Source organism: Sander vitreus, chromosome 22 (assembly GCF_031162955.1).
Source record: "Sander vitreus isolate 19-12246 chromosome 22, sanVit1, whole genome shotgun sequence".
Taxonomy (NCBI): domain Eukaryota; kingdom Metazoa; phylum Chordata; class Actinopteri; order Perciformes; family Percidae; genus Sander; species Sander vitreus.
In genome coordinates this window covers 15,070,172-15,090,758 of record NC_135876.1, presented here as the reverse complement: position 1 = coordinate 15,090,758, position 20,587 = coordinate 15,070,172, and the positions used below count along the sequence as shown (strand labels likewise).

General features: G+C 41.4%; 1 protein-coding gene across 13 annotated transcripts in view; it reads right to left on the bottom strand.

Annotated features, from left to right (window-relative positions):
- The window catches only part of atp8a2 (ATPase phospholipid transporting 8A2), a 50,118-nt gene that overhangs the window by 10,125 nt on the left and 19,406 nt on the right, over positions 1-20,587 (bottom strand). For all 13 annotated transcript variants that reach the window (XM_078281222.1, XM_078281218.1, XM_078281221.1 and 10 more), the window contains 8 exons: positions 19,644-19,783; positions 18,492-18,630; positions 17,606-17,670; positions 9,564-9,736; positions 4,977-5,160; positions 2,386-2,496; positions 782-856; positions 311-433 (listed from right to left, as the gene is read on the bottom strand). In XM_078281222.1, the coding sequence (XP_078137348.1) occupies positions 311-433; positions 782-856; positions 2,386-2,496; positions 4,977-5,160; positions 9,564-9,736; positions 17,606-17,670; positions 18,492-18,630; positions 19,644-19,783 (1,010 nt within the window). The remainder of the gene's footprint in view (positions 1-310; positions 434-781; positions 857-2,385; positions 2,497-4,976; positions 5,161-9,563; positions 9,737-17,605; positions 17,671-18,491; positions 18,631-19,643; positions 19,784-20,587) is intronic.

The window sequence follows — 20,587 nt, the reverse complement described above, 5'->3', positions numbered from 1 at the left end:
GACTTCCTTATTCTGGCCCTATGAATCTTATTAGGAGTTGCCATGGAAACATCCCAGTCTCCATGCTACTCCTGTTTACTCACCGGCGTCCCAAACAAACAGCAGGCATCACTCGTCAATCCCACAGATGAGCCACAAGGCATGACAAGTCGAATGCAGAGTGCTTAGCTTTGACTTAAGATGCAGCACATGTGCATGTACATGTATGTGTGTGTGTGTGTGTGTGTGTGTGTGTGTGTGTGTGTGTGTGTGTGTGTGTGTGTGTGTGTGTGTGCATGTGCATGCGGACTGTAAGTGTGTGTGCATGTACCTTGGTGTTGAAGCCCTCAGCATTCTGGGTGATTCGGTAGAGCTGTGGGAAACGGAGCATGTTCTGCTGGCTGCACGGTCGGTCAAATATCCCCAGAGTGAACGGAGGCAGTGCAGTAAATATCTGCATCACACACAAGATGACAGAGCAGCGTGTATACACTTTGACTCGCTGGACAATCAGTGTTCATATCAGCAGTGGCATAAAAGGAACTTCATAAAATTTTAAAAGTGGGGAGCTTGAAGGCATCTGCATTCAGACATAAGTTCACACAGAAAAAAAACTCTCACACACACATGCATACAACTGTTTCTGGCATTCAGAAAGAGCAGTGATAAAAAGACAAAGTATAGATCGATTAGCTAGGTAGAGAGCGAGAGATTTAGTAAAACAGGGAGGGGGTGAGACTTAGGCAGAGAGTGGAGAAATGGAAAAGAGGGAGTTTGAGAGGGAGTGAGGGCAGTTACTCACCACGTTGTAGAGGCCTATACACCAGCGCTCAAAAAGGATCTGGCCAGAGAACCCGTTCACAAAGGCAAACCAGAGCTGGGACACAAAGAGAGAGGGATGAGAGGGGATGAGAGAAACAATAGCGGAGGGTAAATCTGCCTTAGGGAGGTACTGATAGTTGAAACAGCAGGGGGAGTTAGCAAAATATATATGAACACATAATAAAAACAACTTCAGTAGAACATTTTGTACTTTATAGTGCCAGAGGAAACCAAAACTCCTGCACACTGTCAGTCACTTTTATTTTAGTTATGACATTTCAATTACCTTCATCAGGTAACATCCAGGTATGTGAGTGAAGGTCTGTCATAGTTTACAAGACTTAAGACTCTATGATGGGCCAGAACTTTTTGTTACATCACTATATAGCACAAAATAGGGAGAGAGCAAGCATTCCTTCTGTACAGACTTCCTCGCAATGGGTGATTTCTGTTGGTGAATTCAAGTCAGAGATCTGGGAAATAGTACTCTTTCTTCATAAATGTCTGTGTAAATGTATTTTTATTACTAATTTTTTTTTCAACATTTTATCCTCTTCCATTAACATCTTGAAGAAAAGAAGTGAATAAGGATAGAAATAAGTGGGGTTTATAGGAATTGTGGTCATAATTTTGAGAAACACAAGAGCTAACAACAATACTACTGATGTGAGAGGCTAAACAGATGGTGGTCCAATGTGTTTACAGTAATGTTTCTAAAGCACAATATTTCATCTGGCAATGTTGAAATAATGTTTAAATATAAAATATGCTATTATAGTAGTTGCACTTCCTGTAGCTCCATTAAGTCTTCTGGCAGGAAGTTTTAAATGCATTCCTCACGCAGGTTGTGGCTGCCTCTGAAACCACTTTCTGATTTTATAGAACGTAATTTACTGAAAACACAGTGTCTAAATATGACTCTGTTCCAGGGGAAACCTTTATTAACACCTTCATGCACACAGGGCAGACGTAGGCTGATCTGAAAGGCAGATAGAGAAGATGTTTTGGGCCGCTGGTGGGAGTTGTGACATACAGCCTAGGGGGTAACACACACACACACACACACACACACACACACACACACACAGTCTCTAACCTTTGGCCTAGTGTGCCCTGCAGACAGCCAATCATGTGAGATAATCATGGAAACACACACATATACATATACACAGGCACAGAGTGGTGGTGTGAGTGGGACAGTAGTCTTCCATGAGGTCCTGCACCTGCCGGCATCCTTAATGTGAGACAGAGGGGTGAGCAGGGGGTAGAGCACAGCTGACACATACCCCTCATAACAGGCAGGCCAGGGCTGCAGTGTGCCCCTTCATCTCACTCACTCACACACACACACACACACACCGCTGTCGACCCTTGGAGCCAAGGTCTTGTCACTGCTGATCTAAACACACGTTTTTTTTTTTCTGTGTGTGCAAAAGAGACAGAAAGCAGACACCAGAAGGGTACCTCTTCCATCACTGTCAGCCATGTCGACAAACAGCTGCAAAATGTCTCTGTTAGTGTGTGTGTGTGTGTGTGTGTGTGTGTGTGTGAGAAACAGAGAGGGTGTGGTGGTGAAGCTCCTACCTCTATAATGTAGAGGACCACATTCTTATAGAAACAGTAGAGGATGCACTTGGTGACACGGTTGTAGCTCCACGCCCCGTGGACCAATAGCAGCTTCTCTAGGTAGGAGAACTACCAATTAGGGAAAAAGAGAGGAGAGAGATATTCATTACTATAATTAAAGAAAGAAGAGAGTTAAAAAAGAAAATCTGAGATAGAAAGGGAACCGAGAGAATATTAAGAATGTGACTGGGAGACAAGAAAGAGGCGGCCCACTGATACAGATAAGTTATGCAAGATGCCCAAAGGCTGAAAGATAAACAACACAAACAGTGAAAGTGACAGAATGCGTTTGTGTGAGACAGAGACAGAAAAGATAAGACTCCTCAGTAATTAGGAGAACCCTCTGGTTCATTTCATCCAGTTCACGTTTGCATTAAGTTGTCACTACAGGTCATAAAGATAATGGTAACTAGGGTTGAAAATAACAAATATTTAGTTATCAAATAATCTTATTATTTTGTTTGTTGTTTAGTACGGTAGTTTAGTCTATAAAATGTCAGAAAATAGGGAAAATCACAATTTCCCGGAGCCCATAGCGACATCTTCTAACAACTAGATTTGTCTGACAAACAGTGCAACATCTTAAGATATTTAATTCACAAGAGAATGTCTGACATTCTTTATTAATAAATGATTGAAATGATTAAACAACCATCAGAATTTCAATTAATTTCCTGTCAAATTAAATAATCAACTAATCTTCTCAGCACTAATGGGAGATTCTTAGCTGTCCTGTTGGACAATCTTTTTATTTAAACAAATTGAGAAATTTGGGGAAAAGGGGATAATAATGCCTTGAGCTAAATACATTTTCTTTAAATTATTACTCTTTTCAAGTGATTCATGTTTAAATTTTAACATTAAATATATTTTAGCATAAAAAAAAGGACTAATTGTTTGTATACAATTAACCCACTTTCTGACACTGCTAAGAGCATATAAATGTTTTGATTTTTTGTGGACTTTCCGGAATTCTTTGTTTTGTTGTAAGAATAGAAACACTTGTTATGAGCTGTTCGTTCATGATACTGAGTGACCTCTGTAAGTAAATTCTCATTTCAGTTGTCCCCCTCCAGGGAGGTCAAAGATCAGGATCAGATGAAGAGTGAGCAGGTAAGAATTCAGTGTCTTGCCTTAAGACACTTAAGCAGGGTGGACAACCAAGCATGAATCCATTATCTACGTTTATATAAAGCCTGTAACACAGCCAATGTCAACTGGCGGCCCGCGGGCCACATCCGGCCCACCAAAGCGTTTAGTCTGGCCCGCAGAATAGGCCTAATCATGACTTCAGAAAATGTGAAGAGGAAAAAATGCATTCTGTTATTTAGCATTTCAAGCATTTACAGCAGGTAACATTACACAAGTAGAGCACAAACCCAGCCCCCTGTATTTGCATCTCTATTCACATGCCGGGATTCTGTACAGCGATGCCCGCGCTCCACAAACACACAGCTGAGCCGAGATGTGCGTTAAAACACGCACTACCTGACTGGGAACGATACAAAGAGGATTACCAATGGCCGCTGGGGCAGATCAACTCACGCTAGTCTGGTTACTGTAGGTAGGCTACAATAAAAACTTTGTGAGTAAAAAGTCAATACTTAGCAGTGCACTCACCTGTATAGACAGGCATAAACATGTAGAAAGCGATATTTCAATCTGCTCTGTCTGCTCAGTCCACTCTTGTCCACCGCGCTGTTTTATGCGAACACAGCTCTAGCCTACTCTGCAAATAGCAAATTTTTACAAACAAGCTAAAACAAAAGCTGTCTGTTTGTAGTCTAACTGTTTATCTTAGTTTGCTGGGAATCTTGAAATTTGGACAAATTCTTATAAACTTAACTGCTGGCTGAACGAGCCATCGTCTCCGCTGGAGCTGTAAACCTATGGATGTATTATAAGACCAAAACAGATACATGTGGCTACTTAATATGCACGTGAATGACGCAATCGTTATGTTCGCGTTCTTTATTGTTGATGATGATGCTGGTTGTATTATTTTGCAACAGCATTGTTTCATTGCAAATGGGGCATACATGACGAATGCATAGCCTGCTTATCAGTCCATTCATCATTCACCATTACCTGACAACAGCCATTTCTTTCTGCAAGCATTTTCCACCAATCAGGACGCTGCATACTACAACCATGTTTCCCTAATCACAGACTTTAACCATCACTCCTCAGTGAACTGCCTCCTAGTCTGAGATCTTTTTCTAGTTAAAGAGCTAGTTATCATTATGGAGTTTCCATGTTTTTTAGGAGTTTGCTCACACTAATACATGTAAAAAAAAAAAAAAAAAAAAAAATTAAATATAGCATTAATTCAGTAAGAAAGTGAAAATTTCAAACAAGAATGGGCGTATTAGGTATAAATTCATTTTATTTTCTTTATTTGTAAGTCCGGCCCCCGGAGTGTCTGCTTAAAAACATTCTGGCCCTTGGAAAAATGTAGTTGATGACCCCTGCTGTAACATATCTGTATGACCCTAACCAAGCATGAACTACTGTCTTCTGCATGTCTCCATGCTATGTCTGCATCCTACCTGTGCTATGGAGTAGTCAGAAGAGTTGGTGGCCTGCATGCCCTCATTGCCACTGATCCCCACTCCAACATGAGCCGTCTGAATCATGCCCACGTCGTTGGCACCGTCGCCTATCGCCAGCGTGATTGCCTTAACGTATTTCTTCACCATATCCACAATCTCAGACTTCTGCAGCGGAGACACTCTGCAGAAACAATAGGAAGAGATAGACAGAGATGGTTGGTTTATGTGTACACAGCTGTACTGGGGAAGATAAAAGAATACTGTGAGAAAGAAAGAAAAGAAGAAATACATTTTGAGATGGAGGGGAAATAAACAAAGATGCTTGCAATTAGGAAAGAATAAAGCCTGAAACGCTAGGAGTGGGAAACAGTTGAAAGGGAAACGAAAAATTGACACACGCACACACACACACACACACACACACACACGCACGCACATGTGTAGGTTTACAGCGGTGTGTGTTTATGCACATCTGCATACATGTGAGTGCCTCAGTGTGAGAGAGTGTGTGTGTGTGTGTGTGTGTGTATGTGTGTGTGTGTGTGTGTGTGTGTGTGTGTGTTCAGAAAGCTTCCAGTGGTACTCCACCCTCTTGACCTGTATCACTGATCCTTCTGTCCATAACCAGTTCTGTCTCTTCAGTGACAATGAAGGACCCAGGGAAGGGAGGCTCAATTACAGACGTTTCCCTCGGGGCCACTGAGAGACGATAGTGAGGCGTTATGCTGCATTTGCTGAAGTACTGTGGATATTCTTTCATTTTATGGTGCCATGTGTTACACCTGCGGACAAATGAGAAAACAGCTCCAACCAATGCCCTCTGTTGTATTGGTTTTCTAGTTTGGCTTTACTAATGAGGTTTTGGAAGGGTTTCTTTTCCCACATCAATCCTTAATTTCTTCCACCATTCTTTTCTGAGCATGTTAAGGAGTTATCATCCATGTTGGTTTCAAAACTGATTCAAAATTCATTCTTGACTTTGGAAACAGTACCACAAGGTCCATTTAGTATCTATTCTGGAGGTTTTGATCGGCTCACACTGTTCATTTTGTGAAGCAGTGACGAGAGAAGGGTTTCTTTTTTGCCAAGCTATTAAGATATTTATACAATCCTGCTTCTCATGTGCATTTGAAGTTGAAAAGTTATAGTTAAAAGTTCAGCTTTGGATAATAGTTCTTTTTTTTTTTTCCAGGGAGATATATCAGGAAATTTGTCCTCATCTCTGCTTTCAAAACATGCTTTGTATGAGGAGGCGTTCCTACTGCCTGTCATTCACATGCACACAGCTTAAGTGAGTCTTGTTCTTACTACCTGCAACCTGTACTGTGAAAACAAATATATCTACAAAGGAGGAGACATGGGAGAAACCCGATACTGGGACTGGGATTAAACTTAAATAACAAAGCAAGTTATATTTCCCACAGTACAGGACTTGCAACTGTAGGCGCACAAGCGCAGTATGAGACAAAAACATTTCACCATAAGACGGCATATTCGTGTTTGATATAAAACGTGGTGTCTATTAGTTAGTTACAGTAGGCCATTTGTCTATTGGCTGCATTAGAAGAGACTAACCGAAATCCAGATATTAAATATTTACATTACATTTCCCTGATTATAGTAATTACCTGAGCCTCAGTGATGTATTAGGTGAAAGTAATTTGAGTATCAACACTGGGCTATTGTGTGGACAATACTTCAAACTGTTCCTAGAAAGAGGAGGAGTCACTTTCACAATGACGGTTTCTCTGCGTGTGTCAAGTACAGCTCTAACTCTTAAGTCTTCCATCAAATCCCCACTGTGTACGTCAGTGCTCGGATAATGATATTATAAAATCTAATTATGTGCAGCTGCATGAGCCGTCACATGCAAACAGATTGCAGCATGATGCTTTGATGAAGATATGATAAAATGAAATTATGAGCAGATGTATGACCCTTCACACACACATCCGGCTGGAGCCCACATGTCATAAAGACGGTCCATCTTCTATGAATATGTAAGAAGGATCAAGTCCCGGTCAAGCTGAAATCACAGAGCTGGGTGGTCTGCTTAGTATTCATAGATAGGCATGTGCAGAAAAACACACACACACACACACACACAGACAGACACACAGACACACACACACACACACACACCTTACAGTCTTCGCCTGTGTAGTCGTTGCAGAAGGATGGGATCAACCTCTGCTCTTTGTGTTTTCCGATTCTGCGTCTGAAGTGTGTGTATGTGTGCGTCTGCCTGTGCGTCTCTTGGCCTCTGACCACAAATCTCTCTTTATCTCTCTCTCTGTCTCACTCTACCTTTCCTCTAAACACTGCTAACAGTGTCTGGAATTGTGTAAAGTGGCGTTGGAAGAGATGAAAGGCTCCCAGTGCTCTTCGTGGTGGAACTGAGCAGAAAATAAGCAGCCGCTAAGTCCTCCTATAAACAAACGCCCAGTGAAGTCAGGAAGCCATGCGTACTAGTGCACCCGCCCCTGAGACACACACCACACACACACACACACACAGTAGGTGAGATACTTGAAAGTCTTAAAAGTCAAAGTTACAGCTCATTATGTACAGGCACCTTATTAACAGTATTGTGCCACACTCACAACAGGAATTGCCTACAGCAGTGGCTCGCAATATGCGGGTCGGGACCTCCCAAGGCATCGTGAGATTCAACTTTTCTTTGTTTTGGTTCAGTTTTATCTCATCTGGCCTCTTATAATTATTCAAATTAAAGAATCTGAGCAACAAAATCCTTGGGAACCACCAACCTACAGTACAAAATACAAATATCTACCAGAGTCAAGATTTGTTCCTGATTTCTTACTTTGATAAATATAAAAGTTTTTTTTCTACAAAACCCTTGCAGGGTTGGAGCCAAATCCCTCAAATGTTAAATATTGTCTAAACACAAGCAGCTGTACAAGAACTAACTGCTTATAAAAACAAAAAATCCCAAATGTTTTGCTCAAAGGGCAAAACTTGGGATGCACTTAAAGTAATGCTGGTGCTCCTATTGAAAAAGGGTTAAAACCTTCAAAATGTGCGAAAACGCAAACCTCAGGTACTCATACGTAGAGGAGCACCCTGATGAAGACCTCATTTATGAATAAGCTATGTACCTAATAAAGGCTTTTTATCCAAACTCCACTATGCTCTTCTACAGTTGAGTACCTCAAGTTTGCTCTTTTGGATACATTTTAAAAGTGGCAACATTTTTGATTTAAAATCAGGAACTCCCTTTGAATCAGACCATTTGATGTTGGATACCCAGCCCTAACCAGGGTAGAGAGAGAGCTGTGAAGGGGAGGAGGAAATAGGGAAGGAGAGATGTGCACATAAAGAGAGCGATGGAGTGAAGGATAGAGGAAAGGAAGCTGGAGGCTGTTTGCAAGGCCTGTGAGACCTGAGTCCGGATATGGCCTGGATATGCAAGGGAGAGTCAATTACTTCCCTCCTGGCTGTACACACACATGTACGCGTACGATCACACACATAGGAGAGTGGAAACTCTTTTGTTAAACATCACAGATGGTGCTGAGTGGAACATGACCAAAAAAGGGAACAAGCAGTAAACATTCTATGAACAGAGTGCACTTTGTATGAATGGAAATGTATAATGGCAATGTCTGTGTGTGTCTGTGTGTGTTGGTCCCCATTCCTGGGGTGCCAACAGTAAGTGAGTCATTGCTTTGACATTTCCAAGCGGCGTATTGTATTACATTACTCCTGCTGTGCACCAGGACAGGCTTTTATCATTCTCGTTCATTTGCTGACAGTGTGCAACCGACAACCTTTATATACATGCACGCAGCTATACAGACCCGCACATGCACACACACTGACACTCTCCCTCTTTATCAAGCAAACAATAGGGTGTGAATGAATCTGTATATGGTAAGACTCAATGGATCTTTTTTTTTTTTTTAAATAGGTGCCTCCAGTTGCTGATTGGCTTACTTTATTAAATAGAGCAGTTTGAGGATTTGAACCACAATGACACCCACTCTCACCAACCTTCTCCTGCTAACATGCAATCAAGCTTTTGACAGTCATCAGGATTAATTTCATAGATGATGTCCAAGGTGTCATCACAGCTCACACCCTCACCTTTGCCTGAGGAAGACCATTTGTGGTCATTCTTGTCATGTCTGAGTAGAATTAAAGAAAACCTTGGATACAGGTGCAGGACAACAAGCAAATAGACAGCAAGGCTTTGCTGTCGAAATGTGCAAATTTGAGTGTGCAGACAACCTCTTCTTTTTCTTTGTACATAGGGGTTTTCCTACAATACCACAATTATCCTGTGTATCTCTAAAACTATTCTAATAAAAGGGTGCTTGACCTTTTAACAGATTAAAATTCAGACTTTGTCCAGACTTCTTGCAGACACATTTGTTTCAGTTTTTTGGTCACAAGTTTTTGGTCAAGATAGACCCAAGGTAAAGCACTGAATTTTATTATTTTTATTATTTGTAAATTCAGAATTCCTAACATTTCCTGCTTTTAAGACCTGTGCAGATACTCTGTAATAAACCAAAGTTTGCTTATGCATTTGTATGTGTGTGATGATTGAGTCTTCCCTACCGGCAGCAGATGACAGCCTTGCAGGACAACGCCAAGTCAAGGAAGGCCTGGCGAAGCTCGAAGGACAGTGCATATTTCAGCGTCTGACCATCGATGATCAGCGCCAGCTCATTTTCCTTCTTCAGAGAGTCGCCCAGGGACGAACAGTGAGCTGTCAGAGTGGCACGAGTAGCCTGCAAGAAGACATAGACACAGAGACGAGGGTTTGGGTTCTTTCTTAGATCTTTAAAGTTAGATTGACTAGATATTCTACATTTCCCCTCCCAAAACTAAGCTTCAGGGACTAGTTCGACAGTTTCACACATCATCAGCATGCTTTTGCACAGTTGGTTCAAGTCAGCAACATACAACACATCAGTGTTCATAAGGGTGGATCAGGAAATGCTGTTGGCTTACAGTGAAAACCAGACCTCTAACCCTGAACCTAACCACTAACAATCCTTATCCGCACCCTAACCAATCATAAATCTAAATCTCACCCTGAAAATGTATGTTTTTCTGATGCGATCCGGCAGTGGCCCTTTCAAGTGATGGCATTTTCAGGTTTTATGTTTTTGTGGAAATATAAGTGGTGGAAATACAAATCACACACATCAAAACACGCAGACAATTTGTTTTCTTCAAGACCGCAGAGGGTGGGGGGTGGGAGAGGGTTTTTGCTCTTGTTCAATTTATGTTTATCTGTTTATCCGTTTATCTGCACCACTTGACATTACCTGGCACATATTGTGGAATTTGTTCTGTATGTCTGGATGATAAATGGGGCTAAAAAATAATTTAAAAAAATTGATCTAAAAAAAAAAAAAACACGCTGACAATTTGTTGAAAGGTCAAAACCACTGCCAGTAAATGGAAGACATATGCTCCTGGTTGAACGGGATGCTTTCATCTGGGGAAAGAATTTGCGTCTGTGTACACTAAACAATAAAGAATGCCAATATAAAGTTCACAGTTGTTCAAGACATCATCACAACACGCTGATGCTACAAGGTCCCAGGGGCATGTTGAACCATGACATCACATCTGAGATCACACCACAGAGAGAGAGAATATGCAAAATAACACACAACTAGAGAAAAAAAAAAAAAAAGAAAGAAATGAGCTGGACTAATGTCGCGGGGTAAAATGCATCATTCATGTCTAACAGCAAAGTGTAAATGTGTGTGTGTGTGTGTGTGTGTGTGTGTGTGTGTGTGTGTGTGTGTATGTGTATATGTGTGTTTGTGTATATGCCAGCTTGTCTGCAGGGCAGAAGTTTGGGGGCAGACTGAGCTCTTGATAATAGAGGAACAGGGATTAATAGAGAAAATAAACATCCCACAGCGTTGTAATGAATTCCATGTGGAGGAGCAGGCACACTACAAGCTACTAGGCGCGCACACACACACACACACACACACACCCCGCTACAAGCTACTAGACACATACACACACACCTTTTAGATGTACAACAGAATTTCTGCTGATTATCCAATAAGAAATTAAAAAACTTTTAGCTTTCAATTATGAATTGTCATTAAACCATGTAAGAACAGAGAAAAATAAGGTTAACAGGACTTAACAGTTCCAGCTGACTTCATGTTTCTAAAAGCTCTTTACATTAAGGCGATCACCTGGTGAATTCAGGTTAAAGCCTATTAAAGTGACTCCAACACTAAGCAGATGTTTTATCAATCAAGTGTTATTCAATACTGTAGATAACAACTCACTAACTGTCTATCTAGGGACAGTTTTGTACATGTGGAATTCAGCTTATGCTTTAAAATGCATAATAAACAAGGAATGACGCAAAATGAAATGCCCCATGACAGAAACTATTTGGGAAATCCAACTAAACACATGACAATCAGATACACAAGACCAAACTCTAGACACAAACGCGCACAAACATTTTAAAATGTGGCTGCGTTTAGAATCTACACAGTCTCTCTCACAGTGGGTTACTGGCGGCCATCAGACCTGAGAGAGTCCAGTGACCCGCAGAGAGATGAGCCCGCTGTCCACAGGTCAGCATGTGCAATAGACAACACAGCAAGCACACACACACACGCTCACATATACATGTATGTAACACAATCATAAGAACAATGCGGTCTCTCTTCTTCTTGCCAAATAGCGATGCACACAAACACACGTGTCCCTGCTCTTCCCAAAAAATCCCTGCTCTTGTTTTCTCAGCCTGAGGCTGTGTGTTTTTCTTTGTATGCTGGAATTCCTGTTTGCATTCACCTTTTTCCCCAAACAGCGGAAAGGAAAACAAAAACATAATGAAAGGATTAAAGGAGATTACAGGTTGTCAGAGTCCTAAAACTCAAACTGTCTATGTGTGTGTGTGATGTGCATGTGTTTTTACAGAGGAGTAAAACACGTGTATGCATGTATGAGTGTGTCTGTTTGCATGTAGGTGCACAGGGGTTGTGTGTATGTGTACATGCCCAGCATGTGTGAGATGAGAACCTGACAAAAAACCCTTTTCCCTGCTTGTCCTCACCTCATCACAGAGGAATGGACACAAAAAGCCTCAGTAGCAAAATACTAAGGAAACAGCACGTAAGTGAAAAATTATTGTATAAAAACACTGCACTTGACACATATTTGTGGTGTTGATGCTTACATTCTTGCACAACTTTCTGCATGGATCTTGATTCTGTAAAGCTCTTTCCAACATGATATGAGCAGATATGTGAGGGGACAGCTTCAAATTCCACCGACTATACGAGTTATTTAGAGGACTATAATAATGGCAATGTTGCTAGTTGTGCCTAAAATCAACATTATAAAAAGACCCTAGAGGAGAGAGTCACAAACAAGTAAATGCAAACAGTTCACCAGCCTAGCAGTGAGCTGCTAATACAACACAGCAACTTGTCACAGCAGGTCCAGTCAAAGCTTTAGCGGCGGCTAAGATAACCCGGGATAATAACTAGGCTAAGTCTGCAAGGAGCTATAGAAGATTAAAAAGGTAACTAAGGTACAAACACTAGTTAGCTCTTAAAGCTAACAGGCAGCCATTTACTCAAGTACAGCAAGTCCAGACCTAACTGTATCCCTAATGAGAAAGAACAGTGTCTTAACATGAAAAGAAACAGCTCACAAAAGGTCCACTATGATCTGTTAACACTTTCTCAAAGAGAACAAACATGGGACCAAAGAAAAATCCATTACTATGTAACTTTCATCTTTCTCACGCTAAATGACCTGCTATTTCTGGAGGCTTTAGAGGAAAAGATTGCTTAACTCTTTGATTGCACCAGTTGCAATATGACAGATCTCATTAGCAAAGATTTTTATGTTCCAAACTAAATGTTTATTTTTCATATGCATTTGAGCTCAAAATGGGCGGAAAGACACATACACACACACGTTGTAAACCATGTTCACAGGCTCAGGAATTTTATCAGGTTTAAATTTAGATCACAAAATGGAAGGGCATGGAGGCGGTTTGAGATATCACAGGTCACCTTCTCTCATTGCATACATACTTTACCATAGAAAAGACACACACACCCTATATATATATATATATATATATATATATATATATATATATATATATATATATATATATATATAATAAAATGGGGAAAGCCAAATGTTGATCCAATCCAGGCCACCCTCTCCATTCAAAGAGAGCTCAATTGCTAGTGCCATCATGACAAATGTACATAGGCAGAGTATAAGATATACAAAAAAGCACTAAGCAAGATAAATGGGAAAAGGTACAAAGAAAAGGGGGACGACGAAGGACAAGGAGTGTTAACTAGACTGGGAGAGAGAGAGAGAGAGAGAGAGAGAGAGAGAGAGAGAGCGCGCTGCAGAGTGAAAAGAAGGCGGAGAAAGACATGCTCATATCTAAAGTGCAGATTCTGTCACTACTGAGATTTAATATACCATTTAATTATCAGACAGAGCATCTGTGCAAACACCCACATCATCTGCTGCCTGAGCCAGAAACACACACAAAAAATAGAAACCCACGTGGACTTTAACAGTGGGAGGCCTGATGTTGAAAAACTATTAAAAATTGAAAAAAGCCAGAACAATAGAGCATGCAAGTTGAGGCGCTACAACGTGTGTGTGTGTGTGTGTGTGTGTGTGTGTGTGTACACAAAGATGATTAATGAGCAGAAGAGAGATGTTGTTTGTTTAAGAGTTATACTGCGGGCAGCGTGACAGGAATAGGGGGATTGTGGGAAAGTTAGATGTAATGTATATTCGGAACTATCAAGCTGATCACAGTGTCATGTGCCACTGCATCTAGGGTAAATAGAGTGTGTGTGTGTGTGTGAGCTTCAGAGACAAAAGTATACTAGGGAAAAAAGGAGACATTACATGTGTATGCTTGTGTCCTTCAGTATTGACTAAACAGAAGGAGACAAGGCAAAGATTTGTGTGAGTCTGTGTGTGGCATGTGATCTGACGGTGACAGATGGCACTTGTCACAGCTTCAGTGGTCGCAAACCGTTTACCCAGGAGGCATTGCTCACAGGGTTTGTTTTGATGAGGAGAAGCACCAAAAGGAGATCGCATTACCACTCACTCATCGCCCTCACATGGTTTGGCCCCCTTTTTCCTCCCCCTTTCTTTCTCTATCCAGATTGTCTATCTCATTCATGAAGCACAATAAACACTCCCCGTTTTTATTCACGAACACACTCCTTCCACTAAGATAAACACATATTTTGTTGCTTGTTCATGCTCTTCCTGACTCCACACACACACACACACACACACACACACACACTAGTCGCTTCCTGTGCAAACACAGGGTGCTGACAAATGTGGTTGTAGTAGGCAAATGCAAGATCCACCGCACAGATCAGCCTTCACACTGATAACAGCAATAAGAGAATGCGATAGAGTGAAAAGTTGGAACAAATTTTTTTAAATGGGGGCAAGAGGTCTCACCTCGAGGTGAGATTTTGATAAGCAGGTTATGTTTTTGCTCACAAGCAGTTTTCACTTGAACCACCAGCATAAAGAACCAGTGCAAGTTATTTTGAGTGTGAGATAAGTGTTGTACTGAAGAGTGTGTTAAATTCATCCACACCGACCACCAGTCACAACCAGAGCTCTCTGAAGTTGTCTTGATTGACAGGCATGACTGTGACACCACGTGCACACACACAAGCACGCTAAATTCATATAAGAGAATGTCTCTTCTCTTGCATCTGTCCAAATATCAAAGATCTAGACGTGTGTTTTTAAAGAAAGCAGATATTGGATATCTGATCTGACAAATATCTGATTGTCTTCGGGACGCCGTTACTGTATTTGTGTACAAGATTCAGCATTCATTATTTTCATTGTTGCAGCAGTTTCTCATGTTGTTTATTCCGTCTCATGTTTGCTGTGTTGCATTTACACCCACTTGAAAGTGTGCTACAAATGCACCGGGCTCTGAAGCATTCTGTAGATCATGAACTTGTCACAGGAAAAATTCCACTCCTGACACATGGTTTGTTTCATGAACAGCTGTCCCTCTCCTCCTCCTTGTCTCTTTGTGCCATACAGAAAGGTGTTAGTTAACTATTTTACAAAATAAGTGATAACCCTGAGCTGGTACAAACATAAAAACACGCTCAAGGACACATCAGCAGGGTGGACGTTTGCCATTTCTTTGTATTGAGGCCAGGCTTTCCAGCTGAAAGATGGATCCCTAATTCCTGCTGCACCAAGTTGTTTTGAGTTGCTGCTAAATGGAGTGTATTGAACGGAAAGTCTCTGTCTGCATTTTGCATAAGAAAATACTAAAACTGCACCACACAAAATCATATGAGAATAATTCAGTCATAGTGAGTGTAGTCTATATCCACGAAGTTCCACTTCCAGGATTTGTCCGTTCCTCCCAGAAATTCCATCAGATGTCACTCTTTTGGGCCGGATGTCCGTCACCTTCCGCTTTCTTTGTGTTGAAATTTTAAACTCCGGTGGATTTCTGAGGACTATGGTTACCTGCTCCTCAGATCTCTGCAGGGTAAATCCAGACAGCTAGCTAGACTATCTGTCCAATCTGAGTTTTCTGTTGCATGACTAAAACAACTTTTGAACGTACACGTTCCACCAAAACAAGTTCCTTCCAGAGGCTATTTTGCAGCGGCACCGGGCTCTGTCTGGCGCTTAGCTCCGCCAAAGATGATTGTGATTTGTTTAAAAGACATGACAATAAACCAGAGCACGTTTCTCTCCCATCCCGTAATGCTGTGTGGACTAGCCAGACCTTCCTCAGCAGCGCTGTGAAGGAAGGTCTGGCAATGCGAGACTATAGTTAGTGTTAAGTCAAGTCAGTCATGCCATTATCAGAGAAACAGCTTTTATGCGAGTTTTTAGTTGGCATTCACTTTCATTCAACTCTAGATGATAGATTTGTCTGAAAAATGTGTAATTTCTAGAAATGTTCACTTTATCAGCTAAGCCACTTTACTTAACATTCCCACCCTACTGGAAGTCCCATCATCAGACAGCAACTCTTAGCACTGGCCTAAATCCTTCATTGCTACAGTACATCCTGCCTCATTACAAGTCATTCAGCTGGAGAAGAGATTTTCTGCCTGAAAATATTTGTAATGAAAGTTTTCTTTTCTGACGTGTAGCGGCAAAAAAAAAAATGATCTGACTGTTATAACATAAACCTGTTGTCTTATGTGCTACTGGATCTACCTACACCTATTTGTAATTTCTGTAGAAGAATTTCCCAAAGGGAAGATAGGTATAACATTCCCTGTGGCTGCAATTACAGCTTATACATATCAAATATGTATAAGAAATGAAAGAAACAACTTTTTGATGTCATCACCTGTTAGGGCCAAATTTTTCATCCTCTGACCCAAACTATATTGACCAGACAGCAATCAGACTGAACTTTTTACTGGATCAGTACAGTATGTGAATGTTTTATCACATACTGTACTGATCCAGTAAAAAGTTCAGAAGACAGGCTGCTAACTACATTTTCTAAACCTTATTAAGATCGAATGCACTTACAGTGCTAACTGTATTAGCTTTCACCCTTTTGTACTAATCACATCATTGTCTATGCCATGGACAATTCTTAGGCTAAAGTACCCGTATTACCCTGACATTCTATGTTCACCCTGTCCAGCTCAGTTTACTCAGCATCTAGTGGCCTTGAACGCTGTCTGGCTTTTGACCAGCCAGACACCACTTTGATGCATCACACAGATTCCAATTGGATGCAATGTTAACCACATAGAGGTCTCTAATGTCGTGTTGATCATGCCATAGACTAATAAAATCTCTATTTGGGCCCACAAACAGGCACCCATAAACAAATACACACACAAGCACACACACAGTTCCAACACTAAAACTTTATGAGGTATAATCTCCCCAGTCTCACATATAAACAAACTCTGTAAAAGTGAACACATTGTGATTGTATGTGCACAGTATGTGTGTTTGAGTGTAAGCACACGTGGGAGTCAGTCAGTGTGTGCGAGTGTGTGAAAGAGAGACAGACACAGAGACACATGACAGTAATCAAGCCACTCAGGTTAGCAGTCACACATGAAACCTGAATGCAAAGACACATAACTTTGTGAAATCTTATTTAAAGATCTCAGATCTGACTAAATGGCAACAGGAACATACGTACATGTCATATACAGTCTGTGCACCGTGCTTGCATTTCGCTAGAAATTGGTTAGTTAAAGAGACACACATAGTGTGGGAACACTGTTTGACATTAATAGCCAGGTACTGTATGTGACTGTTACGAAAGAGACAGAAGGAGAGGAAAAAGGAAGAGAGGGAAAGAAGTGATAGTTCACTACTTGTTTCTTTCCATTCCTTTCTCCAAAAGGGACACCAGAGACTTTAATTACCTGCACCTGTGAGCACACAAAGAGCCCCACCCACCAATCTGGCTGTGGACCACACCCTAGTTCCCACAGTAACTTGTTTAAGACCCCACCACATAACCCTCTCCCTCCTGTACACACACAAATAGTCCCAATACTGTACGAAGTGTAAACAGACGTGAATGAAGGAGGTCTGCAGTAGGAAGAGGACGGTCTACTCACATCCAGAGAGTCCTCGTTGACGATGATGAGGGACATGTGGTGTGTCACCAGACGACAGGAGTAACCTGAGAAACAGAAACATACAGTGGAAGGTAGAGAATGGGGGATGGAAGAGAGATTAGATGTACTCAATACCAAAACACAGGTGAAAAACGGGTCTCATGTTCGACTGGATTTGCAAAGTCCTGCTCCATTCTCTCACACAGCTATCTGACTCCATTCTCCTCCATCAGCCTCCAGCCATCATCATATCTCTATTGTAGTCATTAATGCATAGTTCAACAACATCAAGCAGAAACTAAACACAGCAAAACCACTCACTCACAATTGAATACTGAATACTAATAAAGGTGTAGAGAGCAGTTCAATCATATTAAGGTGTGTGAAAAACAAACACAATTTGTAGAGTTCAGTCTCAGAGGGTGTCCAAACTTTTAAACCAAATTTTGTTTTTATTTGTAAGTGTTGCTTTTGTGAACATCTGCCACAAACATCCTCCACAACTGCCAAGAGAAACCAAACGCACAAATGTCATTTCTGTGCAAATGTAAACCCTTCTACCCTGGCCACTGGAAAATTTCACTTAGAGATTGGAGACATGTTTGGCATTTCACAGCCCACATAATGGCCGTTATTCTTCTAGCCATGATTCAATAAAACTCCACAATACATACAGTTTCCTACGTTGCTGCACAACAGGCTGCAGTGACAAGGGGACTTTCTCAAGGGGACACTATCACTGGATTTGCCTGCATTACTGGCACATACTTCACTAAAAGCACCCTCACAGCTCTTACTTTCCATCTGCTTGTGGCAGAACTGTCCTTCTAATGACTTAAACTCACATTTTGGCCATAGTGTCTATTTTTAAGTGCTTTCCTCTCACCTATGTTGATGGCAGTCTCCTGCTTGTCTCCAGTGAGGACCCAGATCTTGATGTCGGCCCTCATCAGAGTGGCGATGGTCTCTGGCACGCCAGCCTGCAGACGGTCCTCTATGGCTGTGGCGCCCAACAGCAGTAAGTTCTGTTGGTGAAACAGAAAGACAGATCAAGATAATTTGAGAAGTAAGATTCAAAAAGACAGTGAGAACAAAATATGGCCCAAAGGAGGAATGCAGGTTAAAATAAATCATATTTAGGCAACAAATTCAGCCAAACTTCCCCAGCCTGTATGTGAGGGCTCTTTCTCTCCAGAGAACATCATCCATATCTAGTTAGAGGATGAGAATGATGCCAGCAAGTTCAGTTCAGCTGGTACAGCAGCTCATTTTAGACCTCTGTACCAACTCTGTGTCTTCGTGCCAAGAAGTAACCCATTACCTTTCCCCACCTCGGTTTAATTTGTTCAGCATTTAAATGCATGTGTACCCTCATTAGACACACTCGGACGCACACACAAACACTCGCACAGACACACAAGTTAACACTACTGTGTTGTTGACTCCAGTTTTATGGGGCTTTTGGCAGGCTGGTGCAGGTAATTACCCTTGTGGTCTCCCAGTCTGAGCTCCCCTCCTCCTGCTTCCTCTTTTTTCCCTCTTCACTTACTTTTCTCACCTAGACTCTCTACTCTAAAATCCTTGGTTTTCCCACCTAGTTCAACTTTCTTCTGAAAATCCTAGCATCTGAAATCTCTGTTACTTTGTCTTATTCCCCATTCAGAGCCAGCTTTCTGATCAACCAATACAAGATTTCCACAATGTCATCCTTTTATTAAAAGGAGCAGTATCTGTCTTTACATTCTGCTAAAAGAAAAGACAGATACCTTAAAAAGGGAAATCTGACTGTGTATTGTGATTTACGGATGTAATGAGTAATGGAGGAGCACTGTATTTGTTAAAGTGTGGGAATCAATGGAGCCACTCTGCCACCTGCTGGCAAACATGAGTGTGTGTATGTGAGTGTGTGAGAGTCTGTATCAGGAAAAATGTTATGACATGAAGAATTTTCAGGTATCTGCTTTGATTTCAAGACATCTCACATAAGGTTGGAGATCAACAATACACATCACTACAGTGAAAGAGATGGTGCGTTTACCTTTTCCAGTAGTTCATAACACTCCTCTAGCTTCTGAGCGCGGTCTTTGAGCACAGTACTGATACGAGTGTATTCCTTCAGCCACTCCTGGTAGGCATCTTCCTCCAGGTCCACATAGGCAAAACACAGAGTCCTCAGCCCTGGACGGATGGGAGGAGAATAGGACGATCAATGTGATCAGTGGTGTCATGGAGAATAGATTACCTTTCTAACTGGGAGTGAGTGGTTGGAATGCTAAGAAGCAGATAGAATGGAGGAAACTACTATAAAATAGGAGGAAATAGGCTACTATAAAACAGCGTTTTAAAAGAAAAACGATCTCTGTCCTCACAAGCGCACCGTTTCAGAACTAATCTCCGTCCATACTAACATGCCCGACAGCGCCTTTCACAGACCATTCACGTACGCTGGGCATGCGCTCGTAAGGAACGCAGCAGGACACGGGAATTGTTGCAAATCGCTCAAATTATTGCTCACCTCTTGCGCATTGTAGGCAGTAGTAGCATTATAAAACGAAGAATTACACTGCAGCTGCTAGCATAAATAACAAGGTCAGCAATGGCTTTAATTCTTTATCAAAGTAGAAATTAACCACTGGTAGTCCAGGGTGATGCTGTTTGTTTTCTTCCTGAAAAGGGTCACATGATAGCAGCGTGATGAATGAAGGAAGGACACCTTGTGACTGATAAAACCCAATCAAGGAGTGAATGTGGATTTCTGCGTCATCATTTTTTAAATGTTTTTTTATAAAAGATCTCCGTTTCTGCCCATCCAGACTAAAACGCAACCAGAGTAGTAGTGGGAGCTAGGCGTAAACGTAGCAAACGTTCTGCATTTTAAAACGAAAACGTATTAGTGTGGATGTAGTCTCAGGAAGGATAGTTCTGATTTCTTTTAAGCCTCAACCAAGTAATGCCAAGTATTGACACTTAAACCTAACTAAA